Source organism: Nicotiana tomentosiformis, chromosome 3, assembly GCF_000390325.3.
Source record: "Nicotiana tomentosiformis chromosome 3, ASM39032v3, whole genome shotgun sequence".
NCBI lineage: Eukaryota > Viridiplantae > Streptophyta > Magnoliopsida > Solanales > Solanaceae > Nicotiana > Nicotiana tomentosiformis.
Window position 1 is genome coordinate 64449091 of NC_090814.1, and position 17236 is coordinate 64466326.

Consider the following 17236-nt stretch of genomic DNA (forward strand, 5'->3'; position numbering starts at 1 on the left):
CACGATTTTTTCCTAATGACCTGACATAATTAAGAGCATCAAACAATTTATAAGTACTTTTTTTTTCTTTTCTACTTTCTAAGTGGAACTTTATTCACATACACCCAATAATCTCCCCTTTGAACTAAGTCTTACATGGTCCATTACTATCATGGGCTAATTTGAAGATTAATTGTGTGTCACCCAAATAAAAATCAATGAGAGAAATAAGAGCTTTGAGAAGATATGCACTCAACTATTATTCGGGGTATAACTCTGTGCTCAGTTCACTCTTAAGTTCTTTTCACTCTTTCGATTTCAACGGATGATTAGGCTATCTTAAGAATTAAAATTTTTCTTCCGAATGAAATAGAGTTCGCTAACAACCTAATGATACGTGTTGTGACCCATTTTCTTTACTTCCGAATGAAATAGAGTTCAAATACATTGAATGAATGATCTTACGAAGAATGTGTCTCGACTATTCCTCTAAATTGGGTCAATTTTTAACTCTACAAGCTGTTTCGATTACCTATGAGAGTCGTGAAATTAACCCAAACAAGATAACACAATGAGAGTTGCAGTAACACTTCTCTTTTGATTAAAGTAAAATCACAATTAACCTTGCAATTCAATTAGAAACTCGTTTAACAAATTCAAGCAACTAATAGAAATTAAACCCAACAATAATCAAATCACAATATATGTCAATAACCCTAAGAAAAGACTACTTCATAGTGGAGAAATTATTCATCACAAGAGTATTAAGAGAATAAGAAAATATTACAACCCACGAATGCAAATAAACTTTCGTTTTGAATGATTCGGATAAAGTATTCAAAGTCTATGATGTTCCTTGCCTTCTTCTCTCCAAAAGTTGCTCCAAAATCCAAGATCCCTCATTTGGGACGAGCATAGGCTTCATATAGGTCAAGGGGATTTCCCACAATTTACAAAAATAGGCTTGACTAATATTTTCTAGAGGCATACGTTCGCGGCCGCGCACCTGGGTATGTGGGCACGCATGTGGGTGTGCATCTTGTCCAGGCCGTCTGTGGTATGTGCGCGGTCAGGTGCGCGTTTGGGAATGCTCGTGCGCATCCGCGCATGCCCTTTTCTCTCTCTCTCTCTCTCTCTCTCTCTCTCTCTCTCTCTCTCTCTCTCAGCTTGTTTCCCTCCTACTTCACGCACTATCTATCCATTGATCCCCTCTGTACCACCTGCACCGAAAGGCAACATATTAGACCATAATCAGGCTAAGTCCCTATCAAATCAACCAAATCAAGAACACGAAGAGGGTCGAAATGTCGAGTAATTTTAAGCTCATCAAACACCCCCATACTTAGCTTTTGTTCGTCCCGAGCAAATCTAGAAACAAAATGCCCTAACATTGTAACCTCCTTAGATAGGCGGCCGGCCAGAATCAACTAGGCACCATCCTATAGTCACATTCAACCTTAACCCTAGTCATGACATCCCACTAGTATCGTGGTCAAATCCGCGCCAAATCCTCGATAAACCTCACAAGAAAGAAACGATGCCCGTTCACACAACAATTGCAAATAACAACATAGGGCAATAACACAACAATCACTCACCCTCACAAAGAAGTGAATCATGCCTTCAAAAGTACTATAAGCTTGGCTATCGTATGACTCTCCACTAATGTAGGAACTGTTTTGTCTAGATCATGTAGGGCTTTGCATTTGGTTGTAACGTAGGCTATAGGACGGGTCGGATAAGGTATCTATAAGAGTACTTACACATCCCTAAGCATTTTAATACCTACAACTTCATATGTGACCTACTCTTTTTTCATTGACAATTGTTCACAAACTTCCCATTCAAAAATACACCCATTTCTCATTTCTTTAAGCACAACATACAAAGATTTTACATCAGCAGGAGGATGTTCACTTTTATTTCCTTACTCAACATGAGAGTTTTGCCCATTTTTCCCTTTTTTTCTTGTTTTTTTCTTTTAACAATCCCCTGCTAGTGTACCTCACATACATTCATGATGGTGCACCTTTTTACACTTCTCACCGGTTTCACTCAAAACCAACCCCCACTCCTACTCTTATCTCTTTTCATCTTTTAGAATCATGCACAAGGCATTCAAATGCTTAGAGATGGCTACAAGTTCAGTTTGTAATGTGGTTGCCAAAGAAAGAGTGACTTAGGCTCAATTGGGCTAACTAGGGAAAACTTTATCAATTCTTTGGAGGGGTAAAAGCAACAGAAAAAGGGCTATCAAAGAAGGCCTACGGTCATCTCCAAACTCAACTATTACCTATGATTTCGCCTTGAGTCACAACCAAGCCTAGTTCTAGACCATGTCAGGTATGACTACCAAGCAAACATTCATCTCACCACACATAATATTTTGGATAGGCACTCAATTCAGACCGCAGTCACCAATGATCTCTCTGACTCATAAGGACATGATCATGCATCCTACAAGTTAGGCACAATTAATTTTGCCAACCACTAGCAACTTTTCAAAAACTATCTAAAAGAAACAAAAATCTACTCTAGAAAGTGTTTGGTTCAAAATATTATGACCATGGTAAAGAACCAAACAAGAAACGCATGAAAGTACAAGTGAAGAAGTTATCCTAAAAACGTTAGAGGTAGTTATGAGTTATAGTCCTCAGCTTGACTCAACCTAGGTTGCTCAACTGATTATGATGCTCGAGGATTGCTTAGCAAATCCTCCAACAAGATACGGTTTTAACATGTGCCCGTTCGCCTTAAAACTCTCCGTTCCTTCCATGTTTTGGACCTCAATCGCCCCATATGGTGATACATGTTTCACCACATACGGTCCCGTCCATCTTGACTTAAATTTTCCGGGGAACAATATGAGTCTACTATTATATAGCAAGACTTTTTCCCCTTCATGAAATTCTTTTGGTTTAATCAGACGGTCATGCCATTTCTTCGTCTTTTCCTTGAAAATTCGCACATTCTCATACACATCCAATCTGAATTCCTCTAGCTCATTCATCTGTGCCATTTTGTGCTCACCTGCAAGACTAAAATCAAGATTAAGCAATTTAATTGCCCAATAAGTCTTATGTTCTATATTAACAGGTAAGTAACATGACTTTCCATATACCAACTTGAAGAGTGAAGTCCCTATGCTTGTTTTGAACGCTGTTCTATATGCACATAGAGCTTCATCTAACTTTACTGACCAATCTTTTCCGGAAGCACTAACCGTTTTTTCTAGAATTCTTTTGAGTTTACGGTTAGCTACTTCTATTTGCCCATTAGTTTGAGCATGATATGTGTTGACAACCAATTTTGAACCTCCATTTTAAAATTAATTTATTTATACTTAAAAATTTACAATGAATAATTTGAATATATTTTCAATCAATAACACCTATTTTTACAAATTAATTTGGTATTAGTAATTTTGAAATTGATAATTTAATTTTATAATTATAATTATAAATATATCATACTTACTATTTTACGATTATTAGAATAACCTTATATATTGCCTAGGTCTTATAATCAGTTTAATTAGTTATTCTTTGATTTTTAGTTAATTGGTCTGTCATTTCAATAATTCGAAACTAATATCACAATTTAGAAAATAGAGTATTTTACAATCAAATATTTTTACAATAATTAATAGTGTATATGATAGCTATAATTTTACTATATTTTATTGAAAATAATTAAGTTTAGTTAATTTAATTTCAAAGGGGATTAAAAGGGCTAAAGGCTATAATTGCTATTCTCTAATTAAACACAAAATGGCTATCTTTTAAATTAAAACTAGCCCAATACATAGGCCTAATCTGGAATTGACCTAGTCCAAACAACCCCTCTAATCCAATGCGGCGATCCGCATCCCTCTCCCTAAGCAATATAACACTTGCCACGTTGCCCATTTCCACCACTCACATGAGAAACACACACACATCTGAGCCGTTGATTCATTCGATCAACGATCCACATTTTATCTTGAGTTCCCTTTTAATTTTAACGCCTCCCAGATCCAATCTCAGCCGTTGAAACACATGGATCCATCGGCTCACATATCTCCTCGTTAAAATCTTTTAATACTTGAATTATCAGGGTCGTTGATCAAATGATTGTCACGATCCCAATTTTCCTCCGTAGGATGTCATGATGGCACCTAGTCTCTCAGACTAGGTAAGCCTAACATACATGCAGAATATAATTGAGATAATGATAAAACTCTCAAATAACTCAATAACTATTATGAGTGAATTCCACAACTCAACAGAAATCTGGTGATATCAAGTCACAAGCTCTACAAGAAAGTACTGAACATTCCTATACAACAGTATCTATAAAAAGGAAAAAAATGAAGTAGAACTAGATAGAGGGTGACTCCGAGGCCTGCGGACGCCGGCAGGTATACCTTGAAGTCTCCAAATCCGAACTCAACTCATTGGTGCCTGGGTTGGTAAAAGGTACCTGGATCTGCACAAAAGGATGTGCAGAAGTGTAGCATGAGTACACCACAACGGTGCCCAGTAAGTGCCAAGCCTAACCTCGGTAGAGTAGTGACGAGGTCAGGTCAAAGCCCTACTGGAATACATAAGAAAACTAAACAAGTATATATGATAGTGTGATAATGATAAATAATGGAAATGATTAAATGACAAAATATACCAGTAATAGCTACACTAAACTAAGGCAAATAAGGCATCACAAAAGAAAACTAGAAATAATATGCCAAGAAAACAAAGCAACCAAAACAACAAGTGATGTAATAGAAAAGTACCAACAAGAATCACTACCGAGGTACCGCCTCGTAGTCGCATATCACAAAATAATTCACAATCTTTCCTTATATTACTGCGGGAGCCTTGCATTTAGTTTTGAAAATCATTTTTCTTGAAATAGCTTCCCACGTTTTAGCCCATCTTATCAAACCGCGTGGCTTCAAGTAGTTTTCCTACTAGCAATACATGTATCATGCCCACCTTATTTAACCACATGCGTTTTAACCCCAATCCTTATACCACCGCATGCGTATCAATATCACAACGTATCACAAATTGCACCTCAAGTACCCAATATCACAAATTGCCAAAGAAGTCAACAATAATAGTGTTTCCAAAATAAATAGTTCATGGCTCAACCACAATATGCACAAGAGTCTCAACAATAACAACCAAAAGTGAATAACTCAAGAAGAATGGTATTTCAGAACTACAACCTTGCATCAATGTGAATTACGACCTTTATAACTCAACACCACTTTCAACAATAAGATTTTTCAAGAAATAACAACTTCAAGTAAGGAACTCAACGGTTAAATAATGAATAAGAAATAGAGAAAATAATAACTTCAACTAAACATGTAAAGACAATTAACAAGTAAGAGATAAGACAAGTAGAGCATGTGAAGATAGACTAATGATGATGAATATAACATATTATGGTAACTCAATTAAAGGCATGAAAGGAATCTACATAGCTAAAACCGGTCAATTACCACATTTAGCCCGTGTACACACTCGTCACCTTACGTACACGGCTTTCACATATCACAATTAACACAAAACAACACCAATCCTAAGGGGTAACCCTCCCCCCTCCCCCCAACAAAGTTAGGCAAGACACTTAGCTCAAAACACGCCAACTCAATCCACTAGTAAGCCCTTCCCTTGATTATCCAACTCCGAACGGCTTGAATCTAGCCAAAATAACTTCATACCATAAATATAAACTATAGGAAGCTATTCCGAGCAATAAAGTTACGATCTTTAAAGAGAAACAAAAGGTCAACATCGGGCTCACATCTCGGAACCTGACCGAAATTACAAAATTCAAACACATTCGATAAAGAGTACAACCATACAAGAATTACTCGAATCCGACTTTAAATCGGCTTTCAAATCCCCAAAATTTAGTCTAAGAAGTTTTCACAATTTTTCTTTAAAATTTCAACTCAAATCACTAATTAAATGATGAAAATAATAATGGATTCATGTAATATAGCCAAATCCGGGTTACAATCACATACCCCGATGATTTTCTTGAAAAACCCTCAAAATATCGCCACAAACCGAGCTCTATAGGTCTAAAAATGAAAATGAGATAAAATCCTCGACCTAAGCCCTTTTCTCCCCAGCGATTTCGCATCTGCGGGCTCATTGTCGCACCTGCAGAAAATTCATCGCAGGTGCGGTTCCCAATAAGATCAGAGAATTTTTTTTCTGCGGACCAAATCACGCACCTGCGACATCGCACCTACGTACGCACGCCTGCAGAGGGTCTCCACTTCTTCTACCCCAGGGCTGGCTAGCCCTTTCCGCTTCTATGATGCTCTTCTCGCACCAGCGAGTCCACTTTTGCGGATAAATGACCGCACATGCGGTCACAACTGACTAAGCCTAATTTTGCTTCTGCGGCGTGAGGGCTGGTTCTGCGGTGCCACATCAGCGATTCAAATTGCACAGGTGCGATTGCACCAGACACAGTAAAGGTTCAGCAATCACCTAAGTCCAAAATTATTTCAGATTCAATCCGAATCACCCTCGGGCCTCGAGGACCCCGTCTAAATATACCAACAAGTTCCAAAACACATAAAGGACCTACTCGAGGCCAAAAATTACATCAAACAACATCGATTCAACGAATCGCAACCCAATTCAAGCCTATTGACACTATGAACATTCGTCTTCCAAAACTAACGCCGAATCATACCAAAACAACTCTGATTGACTTCAAAATTTGCATACAAGTCATAATGACATGACAAACCTATTACAACTTCCAGAATCCAAATCCGACCCTGATATCAATAAAGTCAACTCCTGATCAAACTTCTCAACCTTCCAAACCTTCAACTTCCTAATTTTTGCCAATTCAAGCCGAAACGACCTACAGACCTCCCAATCAATATCTGGACACGCTCCTAAGTCCAAAATCACCATACGAAGCTATTGGAATCGTCAAAACTCCACTCTGGAGTTGTCTACACAAAGGTCAAACTACGGTCAACTCTTTTAACTTAAACCTCCAACTAGGAACTATGTGTCCCATTTCACTTTGAAACTCACCCGAAACCAAAACCAACTACCTCGGCAAGTCACATAACCATAATACGACATAGAGGAGGCAATAAATAGGGGATCAAGGCTAATATACTCAAAACAACCTGCCGGGTCATGTCATTCTCCCTCTCTTAAAACAAATATTAATCCTCGAACTAGTATAGAGACATACCTAAAGTGGTGAAAAAATGAGGATAACGGCTACGCATATCATGCTCAGTTTCCCAAGTCGTCTCCTCGACTGGTTGACCCCTCCATTGAACCTTCACTGAAGCAATGCTCTTCGACCTCAACTTTCAGAGTTGCCTGTCCAAAATGGCCACTGGCTCCTCAACATAAGACAAATCCTTGTCTAATTGGACTGAGCTGAAATCTAACACATGGGACGGATCACCGTGATACTTCTGGAGCATAGAAACATGGAATACTGGATAGACTGTAGCTAGACTAGGTGGCAGTGCAAGCTTGTAGGCCACCTCACGAATCCTCTCAAGAATTTCAAAAGGTCCGATATACCTAGGGCTCAACTTGCCCTTCTTCCCGAACCTCATAACACCGTTCATGGGCGAAACCTGGAGCAAGACCTGCTCCGCAACCATGAATACAACATCACGAACCTTCCAATCCGTAACTCTTCTGTCTAGATTGGGCTGTACGAAGCCGATCTTGAATCAATTTAACCTTTTCCAAAGCATCCTGAACCAAGTCAGTACCCCGTAGCCTAGCCTCACCCGGCTCAAACCAACCCACCGGATATCGACACCGCCTCCCATACAAGGCCTCATACGGAGCCATCTGAATGGTCGATTGGAAGTTGTTATTGTAGGCAAACTCTGCAAGCGGCAAGAACTGCTCCCGTGAACCCCCAAACTCTATGACACAGGCACAAAGCATATCCTCCAATATCTGAATAGTGCGCTCAGACTTCCCGTCTATCTGAGGGTGGAATGTTGTACTCAGCTTAACCCGTGTGCCTAACTCACGTTGTACGACCTTCCAGAATCGCGATGTAAGCTGAGTACCCCGGTCAGAGATGATGGATACTGTCACGCCATGCAGTCAGACAATCTCGCGAATATAGACCTGAGCCAGCTGCTCTGAAGAATAAGTAGTCACCACTGGAATGAAATGAGGTGACTTGGTCAACTTATCCACAATCACCCGTACTGCATCAAGCTTCTTCTGAGTCTGTGGGAGCCCAACAACGAAATCCATGGTAACTCGCTCTTATTTCCACTCAGGAATCTCAAGCCTCTGAAGCAACCCACTTGGCCGCTGATGCTCATACTTCACCTGCTGACCATTTAGGCACCAAGTTACATACTCTACGATGTCTTTCTTCATCCTCCTCCACCAATAGTGCTGCTTCAAATCCTGATACATCTTAGCGGCACCCGGATGAATGGAGTACTGCAAACTATGGGCCTCTTGAAGAATCAACTCATGCAAACCATCCATATTGGGCACAACCAGCCAGCCCCGCATCTGTAACACACCGTCATCTCCAATAGTAACCTTCTTGGCATCGCCATGTTGAACCATGTCCTTGAGGACAAGAAAATGGGGTTCGTCATACTGATGCTCTCTAATACGATCATATAGAGAAGATCCGAAAACCACACAAGCCAAAACTCAACTCGGCTTTGAAACATCCAATCTAATAAACTGGTTGGCCAAGGCCTGAACATCCAATGCTAATGGCCTTTTCGTTGTCGGTAGATATGCTAAACTGCCCAAGCTCTCTGCCTTTCAACTCAAGTCATCGTCCACCACATTGGCCTTCCCGGGATGATATTGAATGGTGATATCATAGTCTTTAAGCAACTCTAACCACCTCCGCAGTTGCAAGTTAAGATCCCTCTGTTTGAACATATGTTGTAGACTCTGGTTGTCGGTATAGACCTCACAAGGGACACCGTACAAATAGTTCTGCCAAATCTTCAAGGTATGAACAATAGTTGTTAATTCCAGGTCGTGGACATGATAATTCTTCTCATGCACCTTAAGATGTTTAGACGCGTAGGCAATCACCCTACCATCTAGTATCAACACTACGCCAAGTCCAACACATGATGTATCACAGTACATAGTGTAAGACCCTGAACCCGTAGGCAACACCAACACTGGGGCGGTAGTCAAAATAGTCTTGAGCTTTTGAAAGATCTCCTCACACTCCTCGGTCCATCTGAACGGAGCACCCTTTTAGGTGTATCTGGTCATATGTGGAGTAATAGATGGGAAACCCTCTATGAAAAGTTGGTAATACCCTGCAAAACCAAGAAAATTCCGGATCTCAGTAACTAAAGACGGTCTGGGCTAACTCTGCACTGCTTCAATCTTATTTGGATCTACCTTTATTATATCACTCAACACACGTGACCCAAAAATGCCACCGAATTAAGCTAGAATTCACACTTTGAAAACTTTTCATACAACTTCTTTTCTCTCAAGGTCTGGAGCATAATCCTAAATGCTGCTCATGATCCTCCCGGCTCCGGGAGTACACCAAGATATCTTCAATAAAAATAATTACGAATGAGTTAAGATATGGCTGGAATACACTGTTCATTAAGTGCATGAATGTTACTGGGGCATTGGTCAGCCCAAATGACATCACAAGGAACTCATAGTGACCATACAGAGTTCTAAAAGTAGTCTTTAGAATATCCGAATCCCGATTCTTTAGCCGGTAATAACCTAATCGCAAATCAATCTCGGAGAACACCCTGGCACCCTGTAGCTTATCAAATATGTCATCAATGCGTGGAAATGGATACTTGTTCTTCACTGTAACCTTGTTTATCTGCCGATAATCGATACAAATGGGTATAAAACCATCCTTCTTCTTTATAAACAGAACCGGAGCACCCCAATGTGACATACTGGGCTGAATGAAACCCTTATCAAGCAACTCTTTCAACTGATCCTTTAACTCCTTCAACTCCGCTGGGGTCATACGATATGGTGGAATTGAAATGGGCTGAATGCCCGGCAATAAATTAATACCAAAATCGATATCCTTATCAGGCGGCATGCCTAGAAGATCCGCCAAAAATACATCTGGATAGTATCTGACTATCAGAACTGACTCAACGGTAGGAGTATTAACACTGACATTTCTCATAAAGGCTAGATATGAATCACACCCCTTCCCAACCATCAGTTTTGCCTTAAGGAAAGACACCACCCTGCTAGGAACATAATCCAAAGTACCCCTCCACTCCAACCGTGACAAACCTGGAATAGCCAACATCACCATCTTGGCGTAACGATTGAGAATAGCATGATAAGGTGACAACCAGCCCATGCCCAAAATAACATCAAAATCTACCATACTGAGCAACAATAAATCAACTCTTGTCTCAAAACCACCAAAAACAACTAAACATGATCGATATACATAGTCAACAATAATGGAATCTCCCACAGGTGTGGACACATAGACAGGAGAACTCAAAGAATCACGGGATATACCCAAATATGGAGCAAAGTAAGATGATACATATGAATAAGTGGAGCCTAGATCAAATAAGAATGATGCATCTCTATGACAAACCAGAACAATACTTATGATAACTAAGTCTGATGCAACCACCTCCGTCCTACTCGGAAGAGAATAACATCTGGCCTGGCCTCCCCCTCTAGGGCGACCCCTACCTACATGACCTGCATCCCTAGCTGGCTGAGCAGGTGGAGTGGCAATTGGTGTAGTAACCACGGCCTGAGAAGTCTGGGGACCCTGTGGAATACATGGAGCCTGAGTAGTCTGTGGAGGTACACCTCTCTTGAGTCTGGGGCAGTCCTTCACCATATGACGAGTATCACCACATTCAAAACAAGCTTTCAGAAGATGTGGTTGCTGAAACTGGCTCAGGCATGGTCGACTGAAGTGGTCGCTGAAAGCACCCCATGCAAGAGGTGCACTAGAAGTGGCGGTGCATAATGGGCAACCTGAGACCTGGGAGAACCCGGAATACCACTGGAACCTGCAAGTGCCGAATGAACTAGATGACTCACATAGCCTCTACCATGACAGGCTGTAACTGGGGCATGGGCACCACTATATGTGCCAGAATCTTGAGGACTCTTGGCCTCCCTGTCCTTTCTCTCCAGACCCCGCATACCCTATAATATTCGAGTGATCTCTACCACTTACTTGTATGGGGTATCAACCTCCAACTCTTGAGCCATGCTGAATCTAATGCCATAGTTAAGCCCCTCGATAAATTGACGGACTCGCCCTCTGACTGTGGAAACTAAGGCAGGTGCATGTCTGGACAACTCGCTAAACCTGACAACATATGCTGATGCAGTCATAGCACCCTGGCGCAACTGCTCAAACTCCACGTGCCATGCATCTCGAAGGCTCTAGGGAACAAACTCTCTTAGGAACATCTCTGAAAACTGAGCCTAGGTGAGTGAAGCTACCTCGGGGGGGCTACCCTCCTCATAAGTCCACCACCACTAGTATGCTTGTACTGACAACTGGAAGGTGGTGAAATCCACCCTGCTAGTCTCCATTATACCCATTATACGGAGAATACGGTGGCACTTCGCCAAGAAACCTTGTGCGTCCTCTATAGCTAGGCCGTTGAAAGTAGGAGGATGGTACTTCTTGTTCCTCTCGAGTCTGAGATGCTTCTCCTTAGATGCTGCTGCCCTAACCTCGGGCTGAACTTGGACAATCAGCTGCACTGGTATGACCTCTGGGACCTGGTCAACATGGACCCGCTGCTCTGGGGTCCGGGCTGCGGGAGTTTAGGCTTCTCCCCTGGCCTGAGATGTGGCCGGTGCAAGTGGAATCAACCCTGCCTGAGCTAGAGTATCAAACATGCTCAAGAACTTGGCGATAGTCTCCTGAAGTGCAGGGGTAGTAACAGGTGTCTCAGATCCCTGCCCTCCAACTGGAGCTACTGGTGGCTCCTCTGTCGCAGCTCGTGCAGGTGCTCTGGCTGCACCACGCGCCCGTCCTTGGCCTCTGCCCCGGCCTTGACCTCTCACGGCTCTAGCAGGGGCGCGGGTGTCTGATCGTCAGATCCAACGGTGCGTGTCCTCACCATCAATGAGAGAATAGAAAGACAAGATTTAGAATTTGTAGTCAACAAATTCGCACGATATAAGAAATAATAGAAGTGAAGTTTCCTAACAGTTCCATAGCCTCTCAAAAATAAGTATAGACATCTACGTACCGATCCGCTAGACTCTACTAAACCTAGTTGGGACTCATGACACCTATGAACCTAGAGCTCTAGTACTAACTTGTCACGACACCAATTTTCCTTCGTATAATATCGTGATGGAACCTACTCTCTAAGACTAGGTAAGTCTAATATACATGCAGAATATAACTGAGATAATGATAAAACTCTCAAATAACTCAGCAACTATTATAAAAGAATTTCGTAACTTAACAGAAACAAACTCCCCAAAATATGGTGATATCAAGTCACAAGCTCTACAAGAAAGTACTAAACATCCCTATACAGCAGTATCTATAAAAAGGGAAAGAAATGAAGTAGAACTAGATAGAGGGTGACTCCGAAGCCTGCGGACGCCGACAAGTATACCTTGAAGTCTCCAAATTTGAACTCAACTCACTAGTGCCTGGGCTGGTAAGAGATAACTGGATCTGCACAAAACGATGTGCAAAAGCGTAGCATGAGTACACCACAAAGGTGCCCAGTAAGTGCCAAGCCTAACCTTGGTAGAGTAGTGATGAGGTCAGGTAGAGGCCCTACTGGAATACATAAGAAAACTGAACAAGTATGTATGATAATGTGATAATGATAAATAATGGAAATGATTAAATGACAAGATATACCATGAATAGCTACACTAAACTAAGACAAATAAGGCATCACAAAAGAAAACTAGAAATAATGCATCATAACAAGTGATGTAATAGAAAAGTACCAACAAGAATCACTACCAAGGTACTGCCTCGTAGTCTCATGTCACAAAATAATTCATAATCTTTCCTTATATCACCGCGGGAGCGCCTTGCATTTAGTTTTGAAAATTATTTTTTCCGAAATAGATTCCCGCGTTTTAGCCCACCTTATCACACCGTGTGGCTTCAACTAGTTCCCCTACTAGCAACACATGTATCAAGCCCACCTTATCTCACCACATGTGTTTCTACGTCAATCCTTATACCACGCATGCATATCAATATCACAACGTATAAAAAATCGCACCTCAAGTTCCCAATATCACAACTTCACAAAGAAGTCAACAATAATTTGTGTTTCCACAATAAGTAGCCCATGGATCAACCACAATATGCACAAGAGTCTTAACAATAACAACCGAAAGTGAATAACTCAACAAAAATGGTATTTCACAACTTTACACCCTTGCCTCAATGTGAATCACGACCTTTATAACTCAAAACCAATTTAAACAATAAGATTTTTCAAGACATAACAACTTCAAGTAATGAAATCACCGGTAAAATAATGAATAAGAAATAGAGAAAACAATAACTTCAACTAAACATGTAAAGACAATTAATAAGTAAGAGATAAGACAAGTAGAGCATGTGATGATAGACTAATGATGATGAATATAACATATTATGGTAACTCAATTAAAGGCATGAAAGGAATCTACATAGCTACATAGCTAAAACTGGTCAATTATCACATTTAGCCCGTGTACACACTCATCACCTTGCGTACACAGCTTCCATATATCACAATTAACATTAAACAATACCAATCCTAAGGGGTAATTCCTCCACATAAAGTTAGGCAAGACACTTACCTCAAAACACGCCATCTCAATCTACTAGTAAGCCCTTCCATTGATTATCCAACTCTGTACGACTCGAATCTAGCCAAAACAACTTCATACCATAAATATAAACTATAGGAAGCTATTTCGAACAATAAAGTTATGATCTTTAAAGAGAAACAAAAAGTCAACTCAAAAAGTCAACCTCGGGATCAAAATTGCAAAATCCGAACACCCTTTCGATAACGATTCCAACCATACAAGAATTACTCGAATCCGACTTCAAATCGCCATTCAAATCCACAAAATTTATTCTAAGTAGTTTTCATAGTTTTCCCCAAATTTTCAACTCAAATCACTAACTAAATGATGAAATTAACAATGGATTCCTTTAATATAGCCAAATCCGGATTAGAATCACTTACCCCGATGATTTCCTTGAAAATCCATCAAACAATCGCCACAAACCAAGCTCTCTAGGTCCAAAAATAAAAATGAGATAAAACCCTCGACCTAAGCCCTTTTCTGCCAAGCGATTTCGTAACTGCGGGCTCACTGTCGTACCTGCGGAAACTCCATCGCACGTGTGGTTTCCACTAAGATTAGGGAATTCCGCTTCTACGGACCAAATTATGCACATGTGTAACATGGGTGCATCTGCACACGCGCGCCTGCGGAGGGTCTCCGCTTCTATGACCCCAGGGCTGGCTAGCCCTTTCCGTTTCTACAATGCTCTTCTCGCACCAATGAGTCCGCTTCTACGGATAAACGATTGCACCTACGGTCAAAGCTGAATTTTGCTTCTGCGACGCGAGGGCCGCTTCTGCGGTGCCTCACCTGCGACCCAAAGTGCGCATGTGTGATTGCACTTGACACAACAAAGGTTCAGCAATTACCTAAGTCCAAAATTGTTCCGCATTCAATCCGAATCACACCCAGGGCCCTCGGGACCCTGTCAGAATATACCAACAAGTTTCAAAACACATAGCAGACCTACTTGAGGCCAAAAATCACATCAAACAACATCGATTCAACGAATCACAACCCAATTAAAGCCTATTGAAACTGTGAACATCCGTCTTCCAAAACTAACGCCGAATCATACCAAAACAACTCCGATTGACTTCAAATTTTTCACACAAGTCATAAATGACATGACAGACCTATTCCAACTTCTGTAATCAAAATTCGACCTCGATAGCAATAAAGTTAACTCTCGGTCAAACTTCTCAACCTTCCAAACCTTCAACATCCTAAGTTTCGCCAATTCAAGTCTAAACGATCTACAGACCTCCAAAGCAACATCCGGACATGTTCCTAAATCCAATATTACCATACAGAGCTATTGACTCATCAAAACTCTACTTCAGAGTTATCTACACAAAAGTCATACTACGGTCAACGCTTTTTACTTAAACCTCAAACTTGAGATTATGTGTCCCATTTCACTCCGAAACTCACCCGAAACCAAAAGCAACTACCCCGGCAAGTCACATAACCATAATACAACATAAATGAGGCAATAAATAGGGGATTGGGGCTAAAATACTCAAAACTACTGGCCAGATCGTTACTATGATCCAACGGCCTAGATCTTTCCCTTCCAGTTTAACCTAGAGACCGGTTGGTCTCACCCCCAAAACCCTAAATCATTTCACTCTCATCCCAACTGCCCCTTTTCCCTTTCATCTCTCATTTTTTCTCAAACCCCCGACCCATCAATCACAGAAACCTTGCACTAAATCGTGCAAGGTTATGAATCATGGCCCCAAATCATTCCCTATGCCTTTTGACTCCGCGAATCTCGCCAATATCTCCCCATTTCATCATAAGAATCTGAAATCTTGAGTTCTTTGACCTAGACACAAACATGAAACTTCAGTATTCAAATCTTCTGGTGATGCGATAAAATCATGAGCATCTCATGATGCTTATTTGAAAACAAAGGTCAAATGCAATGACCTCTAGACCTCCGGTCTTTGTCCGATGGGTTCTCATATGTAACGGCTATCACACACTCATGGTAAGATTCTCACTCATTTTTCCTTCTGATTCACTCTGATTTCACCCTTCTTGCTATCATCATCCATCCTTCATCATCTTTCACTAATTGATTTGAATTTAAAACCCAGGGCTTCACAACCACTATAAACTGGGGATTTTAATGGCTCCACCTAAGACACAACAATATACCTACCCACTACACCTAATAACTGAGAAGTTAATAAACAATATAGTGTTTTAGGGAAATTTCGGTTAAAGTTTGAGTTCTTGGTCACTTTCTGTTTATTTTTTGTTGTTTTCTGATTCTGAGCTTTTTACTAATTGAGATCTTGAGCTCTTGGTTTCCTAAAAGGCTAATTTGAACATTCGTTTGGTTTGCTGCCCCAAAGGTGGTTAGTAAAACCTCAACCTTGTTCTTCTTTCACTAGTTTAAATTCCTGAATATGAACTGCTTTACTATTTTTGTTGAATGATCTTATTAACAATGTGTTCATGTCTTTTAACTATTTTATATGCTTGGTAATGATTGTTAAGTAGATTCTGCAACCGCGGACTTCTTTAAATTATTGAATGCTGATATTGATATGCATATGATGATTCATGTATACTGTTAACTTTGAAACGACCAAAAAACTACTTAATGCTCTTAATATCTAGTCTAAAACCTCTCTTATGTCCTATAAACCATGTTATTAATGTTATGCTAATCTGTCTTGAATATCACTTGCATTTCATAATGGTTTATTTAATAACTTAGACTCAAACAGAGTACAATCCTATCCAATGTTGAGAATTAGACTTTTACCATAGCACTAAGGCATTAGCTTATGACCTTTAAACATATTTCACCTCTTTAATATGCCTCTGTGATTCTGTTATTTATTTGATTAAACTCATGACTGCTTATGCAAATCTGTCCTAAGCTAATTGGGTCTTTGTATCACTTTTGTATATGCTCTGAGATTACCTTATACTTAGTTTAAGCCATGAAGTAAGGATGAGATGTGTTTGAGTTATGATGATACATTTGTTTAGTTAAAATACTACTGCTATCCCAGACATGCTTAACATCTTTCCCCAATGTGATGATACCTTTACCCATTTCTTGAAGCTTATGTGGTGACATTGTTAGTAATACTTTCATAATGTGTCCTATGCTACGTATCTTTTGTGTGTGTGTTTGTGATCATGTACTCATTTTTCTTCAGTGTCTCTATTTTTTCCTCATGATCTCATACATGCCCACACTGTTTTAAAACCTCACTAAGCTCTCTTAAGTAGATTGTCAACTTGTGTCTCTTAATTGAGGTTATTAATCGGTATCTATAATTGAAGATGCTCACATGTGTCTATATTAGTACTCTTTAAAGAGCATCAATGGTAGTAATTAACCTATAATGTTGTTAACACTCTCCAGGAGTCTTAATTATGATTGTTAACCTGCCCTCTCCTAATCCCCCTCAGAA

At 40.4% G+C, this 17236-nt stretch overlaps 1 protein-coding gene across 1 annotated transcript; it reads right to left on the reverse strand.

Moving 5' to 3' along the window:
* Positions 1 to 8258: 8258 nt before the first annotated feature.
* On the reverse strand, positions 8259 to 11348 carry LOC138907924 (uncharacterized). The gene is made up of 4 exons (XM_070198548.1): positions 11188 to 11348; positions 10698 to 11017; positions 9671 to 10412; positions 8259 to 8616 (listed from the first exon to the last, which is right to left on the reverse strand). Exons 1-4 carry the CDS (start codon positions 11346 to 11348, stop codon positions 8259 to 8261), a joined length of 1581 nt encoding a protein of 526 aa, XP_070054649.1.
* Between the last annotated feature and the right edge of the window lie 5888 nt (positions 11349 to 17236).